Here is a 26664-nt window from a genome sequence, read left to right as displayed (position 1 = left end):
AATTAAAGGGTAACTGGTATTTTCCACCCTGGACCCTAGTTTCGCACATTTTTGTGTCTGTGTGTGTTTAATGGGAACAATCATTTTCGAAATTGGTTCAGTATTGAGTGAGACCACTGCAGCCAGTAGTAGCAAAACAGACTACAAAGTAATCACTGTGGGCCATTGATTACCATCAATGTATGTCCATCAAAAGTGCTTATTTTTGCCACTGACAAGCTTAGATTGGTATTGTAAGTGTCTGACAACATTATGGGAAGGATCCTTATTGAGGTTAATCTTTTTGTTAAAGAGTAACATCTTTATTATTTTACCAGAAATGGCCCCAGAATCGCCATTACTAAACACACTAGACTCCATATAAGTTAACAGTAATTTTAGCATGTGTAGAGCCAGCATATTTTCACATCTAACTGGCTGAGTTAAAGGTTTATTTCAACCAAATCAGAGTTAGTGATTGTTGGAACAGTGGAGAGACGAACCAGGATGGTTTTTGTGAGTTTTATCTTGTTTCTGTCGACTTTGAATGAAGTAATAACATTACTGTTTATTAAAAAGGAGTCTGGTGGGTTTGAGAGTGGCAATGTCAATTTTCAATAGCTGTTCCTCCTTAAACTGTTGCCCGCTGGGATTACATTGCAGCCTGTATCGCTGCTGCTCACTCAATATTGGACCAGTTTGTTGTTCCAAATAGTCACTTACACACAAAAACATAATAACAACAGGTCCAAGTTAAAACAAATCCACAGTTACCCTAATAGTTGTACTCACTGGGTTGCTAAGTTGCCTCTGCTGTTTGACGCCATAATTTTTCCTTTTTCACTCTGTGTGGTAGTCTAGAGGAAATATCATAAAGACTGGGATTTATTGACATACAGCTGTCTATGACAGCGGATTGCTCTGTGTTTCTATTGGTCAGAGTGGTGGCTGTGACGGGAGAAGTCATGAACGACAAAAGGAAAATCAAACATGCTAGACACTCTGTCGGGACCCTGTGAGGCTTCCCAGACGTGGTGTTGGTTGTCATCTACTATGACACACTACACAAGATAAAATGGATTATCGCGTACGACACTCGTTGTCGCAATCACAATCTGAGCCGACACGCATGATGCTGTGTTTATTTTTATATATATATATATATATATATATATATAATATTGAATTTATATATATATATATATCGCTATAATCGTATATGGGTGTGTGTGTGTGTGTGTGTATATATATATATATATATATATATATATATATATATATATATATATATATATATATATATATATATATATAAAAATCGCTATAATCGTGCCAATATTGTGTAGTGTGAACACGGCATCAACTCAGTAACTGAAACTTTATTGCAAATACCATTCTTCCTTCAAAAAGCCTGGTAGTGTGCCTCACTTACAAGCATCTGTTGTTCAAACGTTTTCCCTGCCTGGGTTTTTAGTCTGGTAACTTTACTTTGGTAACAGTCTGTCTTTCTTTCTCAGGAGGGTCAACAGGGAGAGGGAGCAGGCCTTTGAGACAAATATGAAGTTATACCAGGACGCCTCGCCTGGAGATGTTGGTGTTCCTTCGAAACTGTTCCCCAAAGACCCTGGTGCACTACAAGGTTCCTACCCCTATGAGTCTGCTGTTCAGGAGCTTAAGCTTCTCATTAAAGACTGCTGTCCACAGAGGAAGTTGGAATGTATTGGTGAGTCAGACTGTTGTTTTATTCTTCCTCACACAAAGCTGACTTTCAGTACAGAGAGCTTCTCTTGGAGAGTATCAGTTCAACTCCAAGGAGGCAATCCACCCTTTTCTGTCATGACCTCAGTCATAGTCCTGAGTCTCATCTTATGTTTTTTTCTCAGGGTATCTGCACAGTGAAGAAGCATTGGAAAACAGGCCTTAGAAGTTTAATTTTAAAGTCTTGAATTTATTTTACACTTGTAAGATGAGAAGAGATTTTTAATCCAATTACAGGCCGTTAAGAGATGTTCTACAACTATGAACTAATAGTGGGAATGTTTTGTCAGTGTAATGTGCTGCAGGAGGCTGTTCAGTCTGCACCATCAGACCTGTTGCTACTGCTTTATACAGTAGCTAGGAAGCCCATTGTGTGATACTGTAATGAGAACGTGTTTCTTTTAGCAAAAAATGAAATAATTAATTAATTTAAGTAGATTTTGCAGTGGTTATTACATAGATCTATGATAATAAATTTACTCCAGGCCAAAAATTTTAATGCTTTGGCACTATGATAATGAAACGGGTATTAAATTGCATTCTCTGCAGTATTACAGTAAAAAGTCTTAAATTCAACCTGGTGATACCTCCAGAAACCCTGTTTTTAATATAATAGATACAAACATGCCTTCTGTTGTAGCTTTTCAGCAGTGAGTTTGTGGTTTTATGGTATATATGAAGCTTAGATGAAGAGTTTACCTGTAACTCAGTTTAGAGTCAAACACCCAGATATGTGTTGAAAAGAAACCCTATTGGAGAATCAAGCAAACAGACAGCTGGGGATATAGAGGGGTGGGAGGGGAAATGACACATGTACCCCAAATGTGATTGAAATTGGGCCTAATGACTACCACATGCAATGTTAAAATCATGCCTAGTTACTGTAAATGAGTTTCATTTATTCATTTAAAAGTAAATAAATCATTTCCTCCACACAGATATGTTCAAAACCATAACATCTTCAGTTGAGGCAATTTACAAATAGATGGAAGTAGTATGGGTTCATTTACCATTAACCTGATGCATTGATGTCCCTTGTCAGTCATGTTCAGAAGAGTCCCAACTTTTACTGTAAACTCAGATGTTGTGGAACTTGATTTCTACTGGTTTACAGGTAAACAGTAATCTCAGAAATGTGTAGTGATAATAAGGACTGCCTAAAGTCATAAGTTTTGGTATCTATGAGGCCAGACTATCTCATTTAAGGCACAGGAACATGTTCTCCTAACAGACAGTCCTTTGAAAGCTTTGCTCTTTAAGCCAATATCTTTAAAATGATGTTCCTTAAATTGGGAACTACTGAGGTGTCCCTTTTCCTTGGATTGTCTGAAGGCCCTATCCTACAACCGGCGCAAGTGGCATTAAGTGGAAAAGCGGCACACTGCCCACTGCAACTGTCATTGCTAGTTTCAGACCAGGGCAGTTGTCCTTTGCACAGACAGCGACAGCAAATGTACTTGTGCCCATTTGTGCGCCTGTGGGCATGCAGGTCATAAAATGAGGTGTAGTCATGGCATAGTTGGTGTATTGCTATTTTTAAATGGCAGAAAGCGATTGCACCATTGGCAGCGACATTGCTGCCTTTACTGCAGAAAACCACTTGCTTCTACAGTTTGCAGAATCCACCATGTAAATAGCAGTGTACCACATACAGGCGCACATGGCTTTTAAAGGGAATGAGCGATGACACTCGATTTGGTTGAATTCATATTACATCCAGAATATACCTATGATTAATTATGGGACTAAATACAGCCCCCTTGCCTGTTGTGTCTTACTTTGCACTGAGATTATGGGCTGTTTAACCAGCAAAAGTGGAGTTGGACTTGCCCTAATTGCACTTGTGCCATTCATTTTTGACCATGAGCTATAGATAGTTTAAATAGGGCCCTCAGTTTCTGTAACTGGTGCTATTTTCTTCATGGTGGTGGCTATCGTAGTCACTTTAGCTGCACTGCAAACATGTTAAAATGTAAGCCATCCCACTGGATGCATTCATTCCATGATCCTCTGACTGCTTCAAGGCATCATTTGCAGTTAATTGACAAAACATACAACACTGGTTGGTGTGGGCAGGGTGCAAATCACTCACATTAGCTCAAATTTGATATTTAATTGGACAAATAATCTATACCAATCCAGTTTGTTTCCAATGTTATCTGGGACCAATTTATTTTGTAGCTGTGTTTTTAATTATGGCAAGCCATTTAGCTACATTGCTTAGCTGTGGGCTATCAGCGTTTTTTTTGTGTTTGTGTTTATTGTAAATTTGGTCTGAGGACAGGGGTTTTACATGGGTTACATAAATAGATATTATATATTGTTTCTGCCATGTCTTGTTACAGTTAGGACACTACGACTGATCTGTGCCTGTGCTGAGGATTACAGGTGTCTTCATGAGGTGGACTCCACACCCAAAACAGCTGCCATGTGAGTAAATCATCAGCTACAACAAGTGCCAACTTTTGGGGGTTTTGGTGTTTGTCACTGCAGCACACTTAATGAGGGATTTTTACTGGAAAATGTAAACAGTAAAATGAGACACCTCATAACATAAACCTGACACAACAGTTTGATGATTAAAGGGTAAGAACATTGTCCAGAACAGTGACGGACTGTTATGGGTTGTGTTATTCCTTTAGTCAAATTCCTCCAAAGTATACCTCATTAAACTTCAAAATAAGAGCCCTTTCTTTGTTGACTCCATGCTTATGATACAGAGGGAAAGACTGTCCACTGAAACTACCCAAATATCATGTAAGGGCTCTTTGCCATGCTAGCTGCCCTGTCAGGTCTCATCATCGCTCGGCTAAGCCTGTCACAGCAGGGGCTCTCATAGGCCTATTGCCCCCCTATAGAGTGCCTCCTCCTAGCTAGGCCTAAAAGTGGGTCGTCGTGTCTGGGTTTAGAACAGACCCAGGGCCCAACAAGGGGTTTGGGGAAGAGAAGAAAAGAGATGGAATTCATGATGATGCACAGAGAGTCAGACAAAGGCTCAGTGGGTTGTAGCATGCGTTCTGGAGAATGTACAATGCGTTATGGACTCAGTTCAAATCAGTTTGTGTTGACAAAGTTTGACTGAGAACAGTTTCCTCTGCATCCATTTATCTGTGGTCAAATGTGGATCTTCTCATTGTGGCCTTACATGATCTGGTGAACCACATCCAAGAGGGAAAGCAGTGATGTACTTATAATCAACCTCATCACTGCCTAGTTTAACGAACTAACGAATGAACTGAGAATATTTTTGCATCAATATTGCGCAAGCAACAAGCCTCCAGTGAGGACACCTTTACACTGCCTGATCAAGGTGGTACTCTGTTATTCTAAGTTGCCTTTATAAAGCCCCTTTTACACAGGGATCACGCTATAGGGCTCCTACAAAGTCCATTCTTTATGCCGCCTTTATAATTTTAACACAAAACCAAACAACGTCATTATGCTGCTCCAGGCAGTGCGTTTACATGCACAGTTAAGTCAAGCTATGGTTATAGCTCGACTGGGCCATTTAATAGGAGCACTGTCCTTGTCCCAGTATACAAGCACAGGAGGGGAAACGATTTATTGACCTAAGTACATTATGTTGGACTTCGCTACGATAGGTGGTGATATGCCTCCTTTCAGCTTGTTAGTATTTGACCTTTTTCAGGTTCACTTATTACATCACAGATTAGACAATCGTCATTCTGTGCTTTCCTCCCAACCATGTATTTTAAAATATTAAACTCTTTTAGCTGACACAGCATGAACTGTTTCTCCTCATCCGTCCAAAAATGCATGGTTCTGGATGTAGATTTTGACTTGTTGTTACCAGCTTCTTCTTCTGTTAAGCATTTAGTGCTTTTTGACCTCTGGGTCAAAGCCCAGGGCAGAAACTGAGGAGCATGTGCTGAGTGCCTAGGCCAGTTTGGGTCCGATTGACTGTAGACATGCAGAGGTAATTTGACTCGCCATTGCGTTATCTGGGTATGTTAGTCTGACTAAATTCCATTTAGCATGATATCAGTCGGACTAACATGTTTACCATGATCAGGTTAACACAATAAATCGATTTTCTCTAATGTCATGTTAATGTACTGAGTGTGTGATTTTAGACAGCATGCCGGGATCACTTTAACAAAAGAAAAAAAAAAACCCCAAAAAAAACAAAAACAAAAGAGGTGCGACGGGCGTTTAATGTAACAAGGCAGTCTCGGCCTCTAGTGTGACATACGTATAACGTACTCTTTGGCAGCTCTTTTTAGACAACAATGGCATTAACATGGCAATAACAATCAATTACTGACCCTGTTACATGGCGGCTGATCTCACCCTCTGCTTGGAGGGGAAGGACCTCACGGATCACATTGTCTACCCAATTTACAGACACTTTCAGCCGCTGTTCTTTTTCTTTGAGTTAGCTGCTAATTGCTAGCAGCTGCTTTTTAAACCTCCTGGTGTTGGGTTGCACACATAACACAACATCAAAACCTCACACCAGTCCTGTACCCTTTGCAGATTTCAAAAGCAGCCAGCAGCAGTAAGCAGCTAACTCAAAGAAAAAAATTAGCAATGGAAAATAATAGGGCTGTAACGATACATCGATCCACATCGATACATCGATTCATCGATTCATTGATTAACGATCCGATTATATCGATGCAAAATGAAAACATCGATCCATATCGTCATCTTAAAGATACACATTTATTTTGAAATTCACATAGCACGTCTGTGTCACCATTTCTGCGCAAGCATGCCTCCGCTCAAACAACAAACAGAGCTCAGAAATAAAATGGTCAAATCATATTCTAGTTGTTTTTGTGAGTTGATGTAAATGATTGTGTTAGATGGGTATATGATATCGCATGGGTATATGTCATATCGATCGCAGGCTCCTGAATCGAATCGAATCAAAATCGTATCGTGACAGACATTGTGATATCGGCAAACATCGTATCGTCATCCAAACAAATCGATATAATATCTTATCATGATGAAGCTGGTGATCTACACCCCTAGAAAATAATGGCAAATTGGGAAAACAATGAAGTCTGGGAGCTTTTTATCGTACAAGCAGAGGGCAAGGTCAGCCACCACGTAACAGGGACAGTGAATAATTGTTATTGCCATGTTATGCCATTGTTATTGGCCGATGCAGTTGTGTTACAAGTCATGTCCTTTAGTGTCCTAACTAGATGCGACATGAGCAAAAATTGGTTTGATTGTTGATTGATCCATTGTTTTCTATTGGACTGTCCAAACTGCCTGTACAAAACTTCTGCCAGATGCCCTGTTTCTATTTTATTCCTGTTGCTTGAGTTGAAAGTGCTGCAGTGGATGAGGAACTGCTCATTCACAAGATTGAAATGAGCAGTTATCTGTATGATGCCATCCCATTTCACTACAAAAACCTAAATAAGTTGGCATTTTTTAGTGGTTAATTTGAGATCACAGCTGCTAGGAGAGTGGTTTGGTTAGATGATGTGATGTAGTTTTATAATTATTGGATCTGCTGTGGACAGAGAGTCCGATATTAACGCAATGCATTGCGATAGTCAGATGCTCACTTGCTGTTAGGACACGGTGTCAGGCTTCTTTTGCTCCAGTGCACCAACATCCTACATAAAATCACACACAATGGCAGTGTGATGCCTGCTTTGTATGGCTCTATGTAAAAGAGCAAAGGCAGCATAATGATGGGTCTTTGTAGCGGCCCTGTCGCACAATCTCTGTAGAAAAGGGGCTAAAGAGAGCCACTATTTTTTAAGGTGGATGTAGATCTCAGTCCTGAAATACAAGCTTTTACTTGCTTTTTGGGAGAGCCAGTCTTAAGTTAAGGTTTGACACTTTTTATTAGGGCTTAAAATTGTTACCATGAAACTGATGCCACCAGTACTCAAGGGTTTATGTGTGTATGTAAGTGCACATCTTTAATGTTTGTAAAAGTCATCTGTTTGGTGTGTAGTGCAACCCACAAACACCCAGTGTCAGGGAACAAAACATGCAGAAAATCATGTTCTTCATCCCAAGAGTTATTGGATAGCTTGTCTTTTTTTGTACCCTCTTGTCCTTTTTTTTCTTTTGTTGGATCCACTAATGATTTTTGAGAATGGCTGAGGCTATGTCTCCTGCTCCATATCTGTCTCTTTGTATTGGAATACGTATGAGGTGATCAGAAATGGCGGAGTAGAAGAGTCGACCGGGCACGGCCCCTCTCAAAGCTTTTTATCCAAAGAAGTTGTGACGTTGAAGGATGTTTGTGTGTACTGTGTACAATAAAATATACAGCTTGGTAACAACATGTAGTTCCAAGAAATGAAAACGATCATGTTGTGTAGGATTTGTTTTGTTACATGGAAACATGAGTCAAACATGGCCCAAACTGCAGAAGGGATCTCAATCGATGATTAATTTTTTCCTTGTTTATATTGTAGGGACCAAGAATGCAATCATGTCTGACATGTCGGAATATAATCTGCAGACGTCTTCCCTGAAAATCAGTGCAACTTGACCACAATTAAATATATATGAATCAAACCAGCATTTCAAAGGAAAAGCTTTCAATGGCTTGCACTACTTGCTCATCACTTTACAATGTCATAATCTAGCCAGTAGCCTCTGGCAACTCTAATTCAATGAAACTTTCATTCAAAAGTGAACCTAAAATGTCGCCACTAAATTTGAATCCAAGCTCCATTTTTTAAAGAGGGTAAATTTGGACCAGCACTTCCCTGCCTCCAATCTGCCAGTGTCCACATTTTTCCTGTCCTGATTGCGACTCAGTAGACCCATATGTGACTTCTTTTTTTAGTCCATGTAAGTACACATTGCCTTTCAACATGTCACTGTGACTCACATAAAGTGTTTTTGATCAAGGCCTGAGTCAGATAGAATTTGGAAGTGCTACAAAATTCTGCTGACAGACAAAACCCGCCAGATTTCAGCAGGAATTAGTGTACTTTATATTTACATGGCATGTTTATTTCTCCTCCCTCATTGTTTCAACTTATTTTATTTTTTTGCTGTACCCTTTCACTTTGGTTTCTAATTTACAGTCTCTCACACACAAATGCACTTTATTGTACTGGCTGCCCTCTTTTATTCATTCAACAGCATTTCCATTTTTCGTCAGTTCTTTGTCCTTGACCAACTGGGAGCTCATTTGTTCTCTAGTGTGCTTTTGTCTATATCCCTTTCTTTTCTCTCTTCTATTGTACTGCTAAATTGGTCGGCACTTTCCCTCCGTATCCTGTTAATTAAGATTTTTCCCCCCTTTTTCCCATTTATGCTGTTTTTTTACTTGTTCTATCCTTCACTGAATAGGAATGCATTGCAAACCCATAATGGAGCGTAATCTTCTCACTAAAATCAGTATTTATGCGTGTGGGAAGACTGCATTGTATCCTTGGAATGCAGAGAAACCGGTTTTAGTGTGAGTGGATCAATGTCTGTGTTTACAGTAGTGAACTCAGAAGATTATAATTCAGGGTTGTGATTGTGTGTGTGTATGTGAGGTCCAGCTCTCAGTGGTTACATGAGTCTGTCCACACCTTCCAGAACCCTGCAGGAGGAGAGTATCCAATTGCATGTAGCTGGGTCAGTTGAGGGCCAGCAACCTACCTTCTCACGCAAACTAGCAAGCAAGCAGTTAGCCCTGCGTGTGAGTGCTGATAAACAAATGGTCACTGTCTGCACACAGGGAGAATGCTATCAGGCTGTCATCATCTCCATGGCTGCAATTTGTCCTCCCAGCAGATCTCAGGGAGAGAAAAAAAGCTTTATCATTTCCATCCCTGAACACGCATCCCATTAAGAGCTACATTTAATGTAGTTTCCATTCGGTCCCCTGGGGAACGCATGCCATCATACTGTGTAAATGTCACTCTTTATTTTTTCCCTTCTGCTTTATTTATTTACATGTGTTGTCCTCTTTTACTTCATCTCACTGCCTCTTTGCTTCTTTTGTCTCACAGCGGTGCAGATGACCTGTTGCCCATCCTGTCCTTCGTTGCTCTACGGTGCCAGTGTCCTCAGCTGGTGTCTGAATGTGCTGCTTTGGAGGAGTTTATTCATGAAGGGTGAGAATGCATCTCCTTTGTTTGCACCAAGTACACAAAATTTTGAGTAGATTTGTCACAATTTTGATGGAATAGGGCATTGGACTCCTAATATACCTAATGAATGTTCGGTTTGTCCTTTTTGGGCTACTGTAGAAACAACACGGCGGACAGAAAAAGGCCTGCTCTGTATGTAGATATTAATGGCTTATTATTAGTTTAAAAAAAACCCACAACGATTCTTAGTTTCAGGTGATCATACACTAATGAAAACATAGTTGTGAATGTTACATTCCATTTATGCCAGTAGATGCCCCTATATCCTATACACAACCGGTTGCACCAACAGGGCTTATGCCTAGTCTTAAGCTAAGTCGGTCGTAACTTGGTGTTCTAAGTCCGACCTAATAGTTACGCTGGTTGCACCATCTAGGCTTAACCCTTCTTCTCTCTAAGACTAGGCGTAAATCTTACGCCTAGTCAAGAGCAGGTGTAAGGTCATTATCAAGCTGCGCCCATGTGCTCTAGAGTGCAGAGAGCGCAGCTTGATAATGGCACGTCTCATCCACCATCTGTACAGCGAGCAGGCATTCAGACGGGAGAGAGTAATTAAGGACACAAGCAATCCATTGGACCTATATAATGACGAGGAGCTGATTGAGAGGTTTCGATTCGGTAGGAGAGATCTGTTTGAACTTACTGAAGAGCTGTCACCAGATTTACAGTTTGTGTCGGGCCGCAATGCAGCCTTACAGTTGCTGATTGCGGGGCAGGGGAATCCTCCCCAAATACATCAACAATGATGTCACCGTAAATTGAGGTTTTTGGGAGAGGACCCCCGCCAGTTGGGTGATTTTTTTTTTTTTTTTTTTTTTTTTTTTGGAGGAGACATCTTTTTTTGCCTTGCTGAGGAGATTTTTCCACTTCTTCCTAATGTCAGCCTCTGTACGAAGGCAGCCAGAGTCTGAACACACACCCATACCGACTGTTTTTTCTTATTTGTGATGACGTTTGACTGCTTGGCAGTCAACACGTCTCTGTGCTGGCCGTACAGCTCGATTAATTTTCTAATTTCAATGTCGGTACAGTTAGCCTTTCTTTTTCGTTGATCCTCCATGTTTTCTTCAAATCTTAAACTGTAAATAAACTGTCATCACAGATGAGAGGGGCTGTCAACTGTCAAGCACGCGGGTTGAATCAGCAGCGCGTCATTTAACGTCACCGCGCTCCTCTAGGCAGGCCGCATGCTGCATTCCATGGGCATTCACATGGACGTGCACAGCTAAGACCGGAGTAGCTAAGACCAGGCGTAAGCCCTGTTGGTGCAACTGGCGTAAGTCCACTCCTTAAGACTGGTCTTAACAAAGACCGTCTTAGGAGTTACGACCAGGCATAGTAAAGACCAGTTGGGGCAACTGGACAAAGGTCTTTTTAATATTTCTAAACAATTATTATAAAGTCATTAAATAATAAGAAAAAAGTCCTCGCCCTCTGTCTTGTAAAGTTATTCCTTTGTTGTGAATCTGGATCAGGGGAGATTCGATGCTGGGCGTCAGCCAGCTATAAACATGAGAAGGCTGTTCAGGCAATGCCAACAGTTATATGGCTGTACGCCAAAAAAGCCTTTGACAGGATTTTATGGCCATATTTATTTAATATTTTATCAAAATTTGGATTTGGTCCCATCTGTATGAGAAACAACGTGAACCAGAAACAACATTTTTTCTGACCATTTTCATCTTCACTGGGAGACATGATGGCGGTGCCAAATATTTCCTTTAATGTTTTCTTTAGCCCTTAAGCCTGTAGCCTGTGCTCTTCATTAAAACCCATAGATAAGAAGTATCTCAATTGGTGGACATTTTCATGAAATTTATGCGCTGATGATGTTTTATTAAGACGACCTGATCCACTTACCTCTATACCCAAATTGTCAAAGATAGAGAATAAAAGTAATTGGAATAAAATTGAAGCCATTTGACTAAATCATTTTACTTGTGTTCATGTAGGCTCTGCCCATTTGTCTAAAAACCTAAAGGACTGAAATACTCAGGTATAAATATCAGAACGCCTGCAACACAACTGATTATTTTTGAGTCCAATGGTCCAGGTTTACTAAGAACCACAAGAGATGACTGTATAAGATGGAAAACTTTGTCTTTGTAAGAAAGGGTAGATGTATTAAACATTAATGTCCTCCCAAGATTGGGTTACATCTTTCATTCATCTTCACATTCCTATGAATTGATTTAAAGAAATAAATACTATATTCTATTAATTCTCTGAAAAAAAAAAAAAAATTTAGAATAAATCACAAGAAATTGTGCAGACGAGTAAATGAGAACTGGGTGGGCCTGATTTATATCTCTATTACCGGTCATACAACACCATATTCCCCATAGTATGGGGTTATGGAGGTCCAACTCCCAAAGCAAACTTTGATTGGCTGGAAGGACGGATAATGATCATGATGGTATTGCCCCTAATCCATTGCAAGGTTAAATAATCATTGATACAGTTCTCTGTTAGTGTGGTTAAAATTCCAGTTTTGAAGGAATGTCCACCTGCACAGTAGCCTTCCCCCCATGTCAAACGGCCTTGTACTTAGATTAAACATGCCCAGAGTTAACCTGATATAAATCTCAGTCAGTGTGCACAACACTCATAACTCTGAGAGGGGTCTAAATCCAAGGTTACATCACAGCATGATAAATCAATTCTTTGGATGATATGATATTTGCTTGATAATTACTCAGTCTTTTTTTGTGGCTGCTTGCCATTGTCAGCCTGGCACTACACTACTGGCCCTGTTTTATTGTTTGGGAAGGAGGTACACTTGAAACAGATGGAAAAAGTGACACAAAAATGCCATAGGAATTTCAAAAAAGACTTTAAGATGAACACATGTATCAACCTTTTCACTTTGCATCGATAATATTGAATTGTTGAATCACTAAATTGATATATTGATCCATATTGATGTGTCTTTACACCCCTACACTGTGACAGCTTTGATTGATTACAGAGTTTCAGGGCAGATTAGAATTTGTCCAGTTGAACTTGGCAGTGTATTACGCTGGTCATCACTGTCTGTCTGTCTGTCTGTCTGTCGGTCGTGCAAGCTGTCTTGTGAGTTATCAAGGGAGCTAGCTAATGGACCCGCAGAGAATTATCACTAACTTCGCTGTGAGCCTCAAAGAGTAATTTAGTGTCCTTTAGCTCATTGTTTTGGCTTTCCAGCCTTTAAACTCCGTCCTCATCAACCCTTTTCATTAGCAGCAGCAGGTCGCTGTTTTCAGTGAAAAAATCTCTTGATAAACACACTGTACACTACCTTCACCAAATGACAAAGTTAGAGCAGCTAAAGAACCAGATATTTTTCTCAACTAAAAGCAGAATGAATATTTGCATTAATAGGTGGCCAAAAAAGGACTGCTAATGTTGCTGTCTGTTGGATATATAAAAAGGCACTTGTTGCTAACATGTTCACCACAACAATCTCATCATGCAATAATATATCAATTTTGTGTTCAGCTTTAAATTAGAACAAAACAATACAGAACTTTAAATTTTAATACAAGCTGGAAAAAAACTCCTAATAAAGCATTTATACCATGGGAAACAAACTTTATTCATGTTTACAATGGAATTAGATCAAAATAACACATTACAGCTAAAATGCCCTCTATACACCACCAGTATATTCTCATGACATTACAGTTTGTCCACAAGAGAGCATTGACAAGTTTATTTTAGAACATGTTGTATGCATAAGCCATAGCTGCTGGCAAATACCAAGATAGGACAGTAGGTGAGGGCTGGAGGTCTTGAGTTGAGATTCTACATCATGCTGATCTTGGTTGCGTGTGAGTTCAGACCACACCTAAGAGGTCTATTCACTGCCATAAAAACAGTGGGTTGTAAAAGCCAGCTGGTTAGATTGGCAGTGGCCAAGGAATTTCAGGATATTTGGGATTTGGTTTTTCTTCTCTATAAAAATACAAATAAAGTCCCACTTGATGTTTATGTAGTTCAGTGGGTTGGAAAAGTTCAATTAAAGGGAGAGGCGGAACCAAGACAGGCCACAAGGCTATGAGAGGGTGGATATGCTCTCGTTCTCCAAAGGCTGTGAATGAGATAGCCAAAAGTCTTTAAAATGATTGGTTTAGTCAACTGTCATTGTATATGGGATTTCATCTCCAAGTATAATGTGATGTCTTCAGTTCACACATGGACTAGTTGAGATATAAAGCTTTAAAAAAATACAATAATCAAGTGAGCTAGGACAAGATGCTGATTTATTTGATATGAAGCCTGGTGAGATCTAGTGGGATTATAACATTTAATTTTACTCTGATATTCTTTTTTTATTCTTTTCCTTTGAGTACTATGTCAAATTAGAAGCTCTTTAGAAAAAAGCACCTTTAGCTTTCTCTGCTTCTTAAAGCTCCAGTAGGCAACATTGTTTTGGTATAATTGAGTAAAAATTTTATAATATCCTCTAAGCATAATGTAAATCAAGTGGTCTGAGACAAACAATAGGTTTCTGCACCTCACCATGGCTCTGTGTTCAGCCTCTAAAGAATCAGTATCATGCCGATGTGCGTCAACCAATCAAAGGTCAGCCTATTGGCTGTTCTACTGCATACGCGCGTTCCCGTGCCGCCAGCAGAAGGGGAGAGCAAGCGGCAAGGGTGAACAGTGCACCAGGTAAAATAGCTATTCCAGCATTGGCTACAACTGCCTACACAGCTAAACCCAAAAAAAGGAAGACAGAACTCGGTTCTCCGGAGCCCTGGAGGGAGGGGAAGGGTGAGATGAGGCCGGGCCCAGCTGGAGGGCGCGAGGGTCGGCCGTGGGAGTGGAGTCGAGGGCTCTCACGGAGAGCGAGAGCTGAGCCTCGCGAGTACGTGCGGGTCCGCGAGGGAGGGATGGGGCAGGCTGCTACTCGGTGAGGGAGAGCGAGGCTCGGGAGTATGTGCGGGACCGCGAGGGAGGGATGGGGAGGGCTGCTGCGCGGTGAGGGAGAGCCGAGGCTCCCAGAGAGGGAGAAATAGAACCAAGTAGGACAAAATACTCGCCTGCTTGTCTGGTAGGAGGGGCTCAGGGTGGAGACGAACGAAACCTAACTCAGATGAGACTCAAAAATCGACCGTTTTCAGGCTTTCTACCTACTGCAGCTTTAATGTTCTTCCTGACATGTTTTGTCTACTTAGGCCAGGAGTAGAATTTACTGTAGATCCAGTTAATTTGCAGTCACCAGAGGTCGACCAGCTGCTGTCAAGCCCCTCAGTAAATGTTCCTTCAAAGATGTAGACTGTGGTCACACTCGTCTTTTCAATGACACTTAACTGTCAAGTCTGTAAACTCCAAGATCAGATCTTGTTCACAGTAGGATCGGATCAACCAGACCACATGCAGAACTAGGCTGGCTTGCATTGAGTTCGACTCTTGGTGTGTTGTGAATGGCATGTGGGCACAATCAGTTCAGTTTGTCAAAGATAGGTCTCGTGTCATCTTTCCACTACAAGGGAGGTTCATCTCCTGAGTGAGAACAAAGGAAAGATCGGGGCGGGAGCACAGCTGAGACCCATTGTCTTGTGGTGTTTTTCCATACACATGTGCTGGCTGGACTTGACTTGGTTTGACCTGGTCATCAGCCCAGCGTAGCATGGATGTGTGTCTCCATTACAGCAGAGGTACACGCTTGAAGATGTGTCTTTTAAAATGTCTTGATACTGTGACGAAAGCTACCACAATTTTACATGGTTATTTCACTAGTGTAACTGTGTTCTTTGTTCCTTAGACAAATAATTGTCTTGGGTCAGCAATAAAGGGATAGTTCGGATTTTTTAAGTAGGGATGTATTAGGCTCTTTTCCATAGTCATTGCATTACCTAAAGTAGACAGTTGGTGCACCTCAAGTTTGGAGAAGCAACCAGTACTGACACAGACACAAAGCAATGCACTGCTGTGGATGAAGTCAGCAACATGTATCTCAGCCAACTGAAAAAAAAATCCTACCTAAAAAAATCTGTATCAGTTTAAGTGTGTGCTATATTGAGAATATTTTCACTACTTTACCTTGTCGTCAGACAGTAATTTCCAATGAGGAATTGAAGTGGTTATATAGCTCTCTTCAAAGCCATACTCCATTGACAAAAACAGAAATTTAACCCCACTGAACGCAGGAGCTGCTGGTCTACTACTGTTGCTATCAGTTAGTTTGTGCTACTGTGTGACTTAAGCGTTTAGTTCAGATTCACCAAAGTCACACAATAACACAGACCAAATAACTGATTGACGCAGCAGTAGAACTGCAGCTCCTGTGTTCAGCGATGTGAAATTACTGTTTTTGTCAATGGAGTGTGGTGGCTTTGACGAGAGCATAGTTGTGGAACTGAAGTCGTTAACACTTTCCCTGTTAGAACAGGCTGTGTGACGGAACGGTGAAGCGCTCCTAAAATTGTGTACACTTCAAGTGTCGGACTTTGTTAGGTGGCATTTTTTTAGGTGTCTAAAATATGTTTTGCTACTGACCCCCATCCACAGCAGCACATTGCTTTGCCTGTGTTTCGGCACTCCTGCCGTTTCTTAAAACTGGGGGCATACAGACTGACGCCTACCTTACTGTGTTTATTTTATTTTAAAAAAAAAATAGTTTAATGACAAGCCCTGTTCTGCCCTCTGTTTGAGCGCATATAATATTTAAATAGGTTTTGTGGACCGCAGTGCCCCCTTTTGGTTACTCAATAGCAGTAGCTGTAGAGCAGGGAATTTCCCTCAGAGTTAACGAGCACATGGTGAAGAGCATATGGTGACCGTTTCTCCTGCTGCAGTTTTGTCTTCAGCGTTGTTGCCTTGGACACTATTTGTCCATGAGTATTTTGGTTTAACATTTAATAGATATGACATGCACAATATGTTTTCTGTACATTCGTTTTGCTGTAAATTCAGCTAAAATGACCTGTAGCCTAACTTTGCTAACTGGCTAACGTGCTTTGCTCTGCTACTCGGTATATTTTATTTCAGATATAGTCATGTCAGTGTGATAAGTATTCAGATTCTGATTTGTGTTTGCATTTTGTATTTTTGTTGCAGTTTTACAGTAACTGGTCTCCATTAAATTTTCAAGAAAAGTCACGCCTTGTGGTTATTGGAGAACAAGACTGTTCGCTAACTGTCTAGCTCTGTATGAGGACTCATTGCGAGGACAGTATAAGCCCTGATTGTATTGTTTTGTTTGAGCAGTAGAGGGCGTAACTCTCAGACACAGGCTTAGACCTAAGAGAAAATGGCAAAACCAGTTTATTTTTTAAAAGACATATTTAAAGGATTGTTATTATTATTAATTTTTTTGTTTGTTTGTTTCTTAATATCGTGATAAATTCAGTATTAGGACTTTTTGTTATGGAAATATGGTTCTGTGAATTTAGGCCTTCCAAGAGCCACTTACATTAGCAAACATTACTGGCAGAAACATGACTTCACTGCAACCCAAATATATCTGTTAAACCAGTCAGGAATGTGCACAATGTGATTCTACAGACGCATGCAGGTTGTTGAATAAGATGAAGTGTAGCCTGTTATTAAAATGGCTCATATATACAGGTTTGATAAATTTATTAACAGAAATAAATATACATTTAGTCAAACTTTTTATTTTCTGAGGTTAGTTTTTAAGTTGCTGTCAGATATGAGAGATGGGTGAAGAAAGGTTGCCAACAAATATTTTCCATCATAGTTTTTGTTGATGAAATTAGGATTGTGTATGCTACAATGCTTTGTGGTTGCTTGTTATGGTTTGTAGTTGCATTTTTATATATTTAACTTTAGCACGGACATTCTGGGCATTGTGCCAGGCTAACACCACATTAGTTATATTTTTTTTCAGACCACAGTCAAGAGATAAGCATCTTCTTATCTCCTTTCTCACTCTTTGTGTGCAGTGCAGCGTTTTGGCAACAGTCGGTCTCGTGTCTTGCTCTAGTTAGTCGAGGTCAGCCAGAGTTGACTTGCTCTTCAGTCCCCTTCTGTCTCTCTTCTGCTGTATCTGAACAAATCTCCTCCTTAATCACTTGTTCTTCTCCGTCCATCACTTCCCTCTTTCCTCATGCTGCCCAACTATTTGATACTTGTGTACCAAAGTGTTGAACATTGAGCAGAGATGTTTGGTCCTTTGCTCACTATGGGAAAATGTTGATGTGGTGATTTCAGCAAAATGAATAAATTGAATCTATTCTGCGCTGGCATGTTTGGCATATTTGTGGGCAGTTAAGCCTCATTTTGTTTAGTTCTGTCAGAATGAAATAGTTTTGTGTTTGTGTCTCTGTTTGTCGTCTTACAGTTTTCTTTGAAAAAGTTCAGATAAATGGAAGAACTCAACTTTACCTTTTCTACTTGAACGTACAGATGGCATGTTAACTTTCATTTCTGTTTTGCAGCTATTTGATAGGAGAGGAGGGCTACTGTCTGACCTCCATGCAGAGTGCCTTGGCCTATGTCGAGTCATTGCAAACAGGAGGAGCTCACCTTCCTGCAGACAAACACATTTGAAAAAGGTAAAGGAACGTCCACACTTTAGTAAACATTTTGTTGACTTTTGTGCAAAGTAAGCTATAAAGGTATGAACTGGGCTTCTCATTAAAACAAAGAAAATATAGTATTAAGATGGAAAAAAGATCTTTCAGCATTTTGTCAGTAACCTAAACTTACATTTGAAAAATATTATGACATTGACAAATGATGTGCATACATATCTTTTATTAAAATTAATGTTTTCCCAGCCTCATTAAGAACATAGTTTTGGATACAACAGCTGGATTACTAACAAAATATTTTCTCATCTCACTAAGCTGATGGTGTGTAGTTAGATGTTTCAGCCTTGTTCAGTTTCATCTAAATTGCCAAAATCATCAGTTGTTTACAAGTGACTGCAAAATCAATGCAGCTTGAATAAATAAATGTTGGCATTGTCGGTTTTAGCAAACCATGGATAATGTTACATGTGTACATTATTATGTAATAAATATGTTTAAACTTAACATTTCAACAACACTGTAATTAACATGTAGTCAGGTTTAGGTACAAAAACCACTTGGTTATGGAAAAGATTATATTTTGGCTTTAAATAACCAGTTTTGGTGGCACAATCCCCTTTAGAAACGCAGTAATGTCTCGCTAAACAAACAACAGGTTTTGTTGCAGCTTTACAGCAGTCTCGCCCACAGTAGGTGTCAACCCACCCACCATCCCCTCCACCATCCAATGACAAAGTGAACTTATATACTGCGTCTTTTTAGCAAAAGTTAATATGATAAATCTGAAATGTACAAATGTAACATATCCATGGTTTGAAGAAATGTACAGTTTCAACCCTAACAGGGTTAAATGCAAATTAATGCGCATAGAATAACAACTGGTGACATTAATTCTGTAGTTTGGTGCCATTAAACAATTGCAGAAGAAAAAGGAACAATGAGATGAAGTAATCAAAAAGGGTCCCTCAAACATCAAACTGTGGAAAACATGATGGAAATATGACATTTGTTTGTTTCATGTACTGTATTGATTTGAGGAGCGTTACAGTCTCCTCATCACTCCACAAACTTCAGACTTTTAATCCGTCGCTATTTTCCGTCTCTTCCTCACCTCGGCCAAGTGTAACAACTTTTTTGATTGTGGGTCTGAAATTTCTGCAAATTCCAGTCAAATTAAAATTCCGCTTGAAAACAGGTGCATGAAAATGCCGTAGTGTTTTTGAAACCGATTAATACACTGAGATGCTCTAGAAGATGATTACTGATTAATGGAGGCAGTGTGCCCTCGTATCATAACTTCAAACTCTGTACTTCTCCACAAGCTGTTTTTACAAATTTGAGGGATTTTTGGAGCCTTTCTGTGAGCTGTTGATTGTTTGCATCTGCGGCTGCGTCTCAGCCTTCATCCAAACTCTTTGCTGTTTGGGTTTTACAGATTACGATGTAGACTCAACTGACATGGAGATGAGTAAACACATTTTTTGTTTTTGTTTAGACTGATCTGTTTTTTTTTTTGTTTTGTTTTGTTTTGTTTTGTTTTTTTAATGACTTCACATGATGACCTGTGTCTCAGTCAGTTTGCTGTTTGTTAGAGCTGATCTTAGAACAGACTGAGCTGTGAAACACAGGCCTGAGCAGTTTTGCCAGCAGTTACGAGGAGAGAGATGTTGGGGGGGGGGGATGGATGGAGTGAAGTAGACTGAGACTGATGCATTACACTGAAGGATGAGTGTGTTGCTGAATGGCTTGTCTGGCGCCCAAGGTGATGTTTCCACACTGCTACTCGGCGGGACGGGGTGTGATGACACTGCATGTTATGAAATGTGACATCCTCAACTGGCATTCCCCAAAACTCCCAGTGACACAATGATTCCACTACAGCCAAATATTTAACTTTGCAGATCGCTGTGCTCCACAGAGCTGTCGCTCACCTGCCGGGTGGCTGGATTGAGAAGTGGAAGAATTCCGAGCATTTACATACATACTAGAGGAACAGCTTTAATTTTTTATGTCTTCTTTATACAATATTTAGACAGTTGTTACATGTATGGCTTCACATGTCTTCTCTCTTACACAAAATCAATTTTGACCACATTCATATCTAATAAGGCTGTAAGTCATAAGCAGTTGCTTCCCGCCAGAGCTTCAGAAACCCTTTAAAGGCCCCTACACATGATGCATTTTTAACGCCCTCAAATTCATTGCACTCAATGTAGACGTGTGTAAGGCTAAAGCGAGAGTGATGCGGTTGCCGTGCACAAGAGTTCCAAAGTGCCTATTTTTCTGGGCAAACAAACTCTTGAAATGCAGCAACATGCATGGCATGTCACGTGACGAAGAGCAGCTAATCACAACCGGCAGATATCTTTCCTTTCTTGCATGAACATCAGTCTGTGATAAATATGGGAGAGAAGCTGATCATTCTAGTGCAAGGCTGCTTAACATCTTTCCCTCAGACATTATTTTGGGCCTAATACACACTTAGAAAAAATAATGCCTGGAAAGAAAATCAGCTCCGAACTCTGGATTTCTGGCAACCTCACATTTTCCAGGCGGTATAAGATGCAGCATGTGTCCCAGCCCAAAAGCATCCAGGCAGGGCGTGAAATTAACACCCGCCAAGCGCCAATGGCAGGTAAAAAATGAGTTTGGCGTGTAAAACAAAAACACACACCCGCCAGTGGCCGATGGATTTGACAACATACTCAAAACCACAACTGTTCTGTTCAGTGGCTTGAAAACGTGACAGACTATACAAAGGTTTGGAATTAAGTTAATGTTTTCATGGAAATTGTTCACTTTAATGAGAGAAAAACACTTTGGAATAAGGAATTATCTTATCCTTGGACTAGTACTACTGGTAATTTAGGAAAATGTTATTAATCAGTGGTCTGAAAGTGTTTTTATCTTCAAAAAGTCTTCCAAAAACAGGTCTTGTCTGCACCAGTAACAGCCATGGCCAGAGGCATTGATGTTTTTGGGTTGTCTGTCTGCCTATCTGTCCTATTCTCATGAACTTTTCTTTTTTCAAATTTGGCACAGATGTCCTCTTGGACTCAACGATGAACTCAATTCAATCAGTTCAATCAATTTTATTTATAAAGCCCAATATCACAAATCACAATTTGCCTCATAGGGCTTTACAGCATACGACATCCCTCTGTCCTTATGACCCTCGCAGCGGATAAGGAAAAACTCCCCCAAAAAAACCCTTTAACGGGGGAAAAGAGCAACTGAGGAGGGATCCCTCTTCCAGGACGGACAGACGTGCAATAGATGTCGTACAGAACAGATCAGCATAATAAATTAACAGTAAACCGTATGACACAATGAGAGAGAGAGAGAGACAGAGAGAGAGAGAGAGAGATGCAGGACAGACGGTAATGACAGTAGCTTATAACAACATTAATGAAAGTAATAATATTATAATTAATAATCATATATTAATATCTGATAGTATACATGTGTGACAATAATCATATGTGTATAATAACAATAGAAGTATGACTAATGATAACAGCAGCAGCAGGAGGCATCTGGCAGGACCACGGCAGCAGTACAACCACACACGTCACGCTGTCCAGGCACCGCTGCGATACGAGTTACTGATGGTTACTGATCGTTTTTTGACCATAATTCAAGAATTCTTACGCTAATTATGACAAAATTTCACACACACGTCTAAAAGAATAAAATGATGAAGTGATGACATTTTATATCCAAAGGATCAAAGGTCAACTTCACGGTGACATCATAATGTTCTGAAAAAACAGCCATTATTTAATGTCATATTTCAGGAAAAGAAGAGGAGATATTTGGTCAGATACCGAATTGGTGACAGTAATTTTGGGTGTCCACATTGAAACTGCTGATTGTACAGATCTTCTTTGCTGTGGAGGGGAAGATGTGTGTGAAGCATCCATATTTTCACAGAGATAGACGTAAACTGTCATCGCAACGACTGGTTTACGGAGGCATACAAACACGAAGCATAGTAATTCTGTTTTAAGATATATGTCTTGGTAGGAACAAATATGGCTCAGTTTGGACTGTTGGCCACTGACAGGCTTAGTAAATGTTTTTGGTCGCACATTGTTGGTTTTAGTCTTTTTATGAGATTAGAAAAAATCAGCATAACTTAACCTTGAAGGCATTTTTAAACTGCATGTCCAATGGAGGGAATAATGTATTCCATTTTGTTTCGTAGGTTGCTGCAGTCACAAGAGACCCTAGCAACAGTTCATCCCACACTACCTGCTGCACTACAGAGAGGTGACAGCTGAACCTGCAGCTCCCTGCAAGTTTTGCAGTTGCATGTTATCTTGTATACATACAGACATTCTGTATATTTAACGAAAGGACTTCTTTTGCTCTCTTTGCAACCGAGAACTAAACCAGTGCCTATGACTTGTTTCTAACCAAATCAGAAACTGCGCTTTGCTGGGACCTCTAAGGGTGTGTTTTTAAGCTGTAAAGCACTGCTGCATTAGCAAGCACTGGATTGTTAAAGGGACCGCACATGGTTGAGATTGGAGTCGTCTTAAGGAACTTTTGGAAGTGAAGCCATTAATTATATGAATTCCTACTGAGGTAAAACCTGTGATATGTTTAACTATTGAGGGAATATGATTATAAACCATATTACAGGTCTTACGATTTTTTCCCTGCGTGAAGAAGCCAACAGTGTGTGTTTAGACTGATCTGTGTCTTCCGTAGACTTTGGTAATAGCATTTCATTGTTTTAGCAAACTCACTGGAAGAAAAATGTCTGTTTTATTCCATGCACCTTGTGGCTTTTTGTCTTTCTGTTTTTTCGTTGTTTGTTTTTTTGTTTACAAAAACACGCAGACCCATAATTAAGTGTGTGCATTTGTTAGTGTATGTGTGTGTTCATGTTAAGATTGGTGGCAAAATCCATCCGCAGACTATGGATAGAAAAACTGAATGTATGTACTTTGGGTGCTGAAGCGTTCAGCGCTGAGGCTACACTGGATGATGACTTTGAGTTCAGACAGTAGATCTATTTGCAGACAGACTTGCCTTCGGGAGAGACAGCAAACAATTTTTAGAGCTGCCCTGCTGCTGTGGGGTGAAAAGTCCAGTTTGTACTTTGCTGTGTTTGCATGTAACCGCATGTTGGTTAAGATTTAAGTCAGGTATACAGAGTAAGGAAATTTTCGCAAAGTGAGGACATTTAGACCTGCCCTCACCTTTAACAGACCTTTAAATACAGGTTTGAGGGTTCAGGCGTGGTTTTAAAGGAGCACTGATCACTTGGATAGCCACTCACTGTGTGTTACTTTGAATTAATGGAGAAAACTTTGTTTTCTTAGCATGGCTCCAGAGGGAAGAATCCAAAAAAAGCAAACAGTCTTCATGGATTGAAGCAAACAGCGACTGTGTTTAACAACAGCAAAACAATATCAAAACATCTGTTTACAAACTCTCATGCAACTCGTGCAGTAGAGTCCAGTCTCGTTTATCCAGTCATATGCTCGGTACTTCCCAAACACGTGCATTTTTGCTAAAACCTCACAATTCAAAATACATTAGTACAAACTGTCTCATGCATGGCTGAGTAGTGTACCTGAGCAGGTGCTTGTGTTTCAACTCTGCACGAGCGTACGCATGCTCAGGGCACAGGCTCTAGGCTGAAGTGTTTTATATTGTAAGGTTATAGCAAAAATGCATATGTTGGCCTGGATAAGTGAGACTTGAATTATACTGCACAAGGTGTATGAAAGTTTTTTAAACAAATGTTTTAATATAGTTCTGCTTTTGTTAAATTTGGACCCTGATTACCTCAATTAATGCAGAATGTTCATCTGTTTTGGATTCTTTGTTCACCATGTGAGAAAGTTTACTTCATGAATTATGAGTTCAACGTGATACATAGTATTCCTTTAAGACTCAGGTTAGAATTTGGTTGAGTTCAAGATTAGGGTAAGGGTTAGGGTTAAGCATTTAGTTGTGATAGTTCAGGTTAAGGTAAGGAGCTCGAGAATGCATTATGTCAGTGAATGTCCTCAATGGAGTAGAAGTACAAGATTGTGTGTGTTTGTGTGTGCTGCTTGTAAGACATAAACCATGCCAAAGGGCTTCTGTCTTTTAATGCCAAGTTTCAAAATCAACAAACTCTTTACAGGAAAGCAAAAACGTGAACTCACTTTCACAACTCATTTTATACTTTTCTCCCATGTCCCAATGCTTCTCTGACGTCCACATTTGCACATAATTCACAACCATAGAATGGGAGTGAGATGAGAACCTATATATTTGGAAACAGATTATCCACTGGTAGATCTTGAGGCTCTCAGAGAATGAGATGTTATACAGAGATCATGTCATGGTTCTTTGACGTGACTGGACTGAGTTCTTACCGATATTTAACATTTCTAAAATGCTTTTCTGTGAAGTCTTCCAGCTGTTTGGTTTTAAATACATGCAGACACAGAGTGGGTGTTTACCTGAAAGGGTCTGGTGTTCATGCATTTTTTATTTTAGCCCGTTACCTGCAAATCATGTTTACTTGAGTGGTAATTCTCTGAAGCATGTTTTTTTTCCCTGCAAGTCTTAAATGTGCATTCATTCCTTCCAGGCAGCCATTAGTTTTTATTCATCTTACCACACTGGACAAATCAGCGTTCAATTTCTGGAAACTTGCATCAAATTAGTCCCAGTTTGTTTCCAGTTGTGTTTCAGTACTGCAGTTAAAACTTCAATGAATTCAAAGTGTGCCGTTGTGGCAAATCTTGTGCATTCAGATGTCTTTAATCATGATGTCCCTCAGTAGATGATTGCCAATGGTGTGTGTGTCATGTGTAATAAATGGATGCTAAAATGTAAGCAGAAGCAGACTTGTCTCTAGTGTCACAGAAAAACTACAGTTTTATATATTGTCATTTTATTTAGTTTGGTTTGTTTGCTTGCTCGAATTTAATATTTTTTTTATCATTATTTTTGCATGTATCCAGAAGATGTGAAAATATGTCCTAAGAACTGTCTTGGATTTACTACCTACTTTTTGTGACATTAACACCAAAAACAAATTTGTTTATGTAATAATCTTTATGTAATTATAATAAAAATGACAGAATGCTGTGATATTTTGCAAATTGAACTAAGCCACTGTTTTCATGTAAATGATGTATAGTAGTTTTCATTGCTTCTGAAAACTGAATGTGAATGTGTTATCAAACAGTTTTACTGTGAAAAGTTGGAAATGTAAGAATGATAAATGAGTGTTTGAGAGATGGGTCAATAAAGAGAACAGAGAAATATTTAAATCACTTAATGTGTGTTGTGGTCTGACTTCAGCCCGAGGCCTGTAACATGACGCAAGTTCAAAGCCTACCTCAGCCAGGAGGAACACGTTATATTGGATAGCTATTATTAAGAACATAAAAAAATACAGCAGAAAGCAGCTCTGTTGCTGCAAATACAGCAAGAGGGGAATGCTGGCAGAAAATTACTAATTGTGTAAATTTGAAAGTTAATATTTATTTTCGACTCAATGAACTCAGTGCTTACCAAGTATTTCTATTGTGACAGATGTAAATTCTACAGCTCTTAAACTTTAAACTTGATGCAGCAACTTTGTACTCAAGAACTATATTTAGGTTGGACACTGCCCCATAATATATCAGCAGTGTAAAATGAAATACACAATCAGTGGTAATGTTATGGTGTGGTTTGAAGGAATTATACCGCATTCAAGTAAATGTCATACTGACATAATAATATACTGAACTATTAGTGTATGCTACCTACTATTTTATAGAAGACATCTCCTATAGCCAGCGTGGGCAAATTGACCAGAGAACGCTACAAACATACTCAGTAGTTCAGTGAGACCAACAACAACCTTGCAAATAAATAGAACAGCATTCTTACTGTAGCACTGGTGCTATCTATGAAGAGGGGGCTGATTTTGTTACTCAGGCCAGCTCTCACGCATTGACCAGATCACAGTCAAGTGCGCCCTGCCAAGTGCGTAGAGAGCATGCCAAACACACTTTTGTTAATTTCGTGGCCAGAGTCCGTTGGTGCCCTGTGGCTCACTTGGGCACAGGGTGCAATCGGAAAGAATGTATTAGTGTCACTACTTTCACCCTCTTTAATCACAGAGCTATCCCTGTCCATACCCCCTAAATACCAGAGGTATGGACTCGAGTCACATGATTTGGACTCCAGTCACAAATTTAATGTCTTTGGACTTGACAAAATCAAAAAAGACTTGCAACTTGACTTGGACTTTAACTTTAGGGACTTATGACCTCACTTGGACCTCCGGAATCTGACAGCATCCAATCACTTTGCAGGAGAAAACCGTGCAGAAATGGCATCAC

At 39.8% G+C, this 26664-nt stretch overlaps 1 protein-coding gene across 2 annotated transcripts in view; it reads left to right on the top strand.

Annotated features, from left to right (window-relative positions):
• The window catches only part of vps9d1 (VPS9 domain containing 1), a 56168-nt gene extending 30563 nt beyond the window's left edge, over window positions 1–25605 (top strand). Inside the window, exons 13-17 of one of the 2 annotated variants that reach the window (XM_078168166.1) lie at window positions 1497–1702; window positions 4083–4167; window positions 9693–9797; window positions 18221–18337; window positions 22524–25605. In XM_078168166.1, coding sequence (XP_078024292.1) covers window positions 1497–1702; window positions 4083–4167; window positions 9693–9797; window positions 18221–18332 — 508 coding nt within the window. In that variant the 3' untranslated portion in view covers window positions 18333–18337; window positions 22524–25605. Of the gene's footprint in view, window positions 1–1496; window positions 1703–4082; window positions 4168–9692; window positions 9798–16877; window positions 16938–18220; window positions 18338–22523 lie in introns of those variants that run through there. The other variant, XM_078168168.1, reaches the window with a different exon arrangement.
• The last annotated feature ends 1059 nt before the right edge of the window (window positions 25606–26664 follow it).

Source organism: Epinephelus lanceolatus, chromosome 5, assembly GCF_041903045.1.
Source record: "Epinephelus lanceolatus isolate andai-2023 chromosome 5, ASM4190304v1, whole genome shotgun sequence".
NCBI lineage: Eukaryota > Metazoa > Chordata > Actinopteri > Perciformes > Serranidae > Epinephelus > Epinephelus lanceolatus.
The sequence above is the reverse complement of the archived record's forward strand: the minus strand, read 5'-3'. Positions and strand labels throughout refer to the sequence as shown.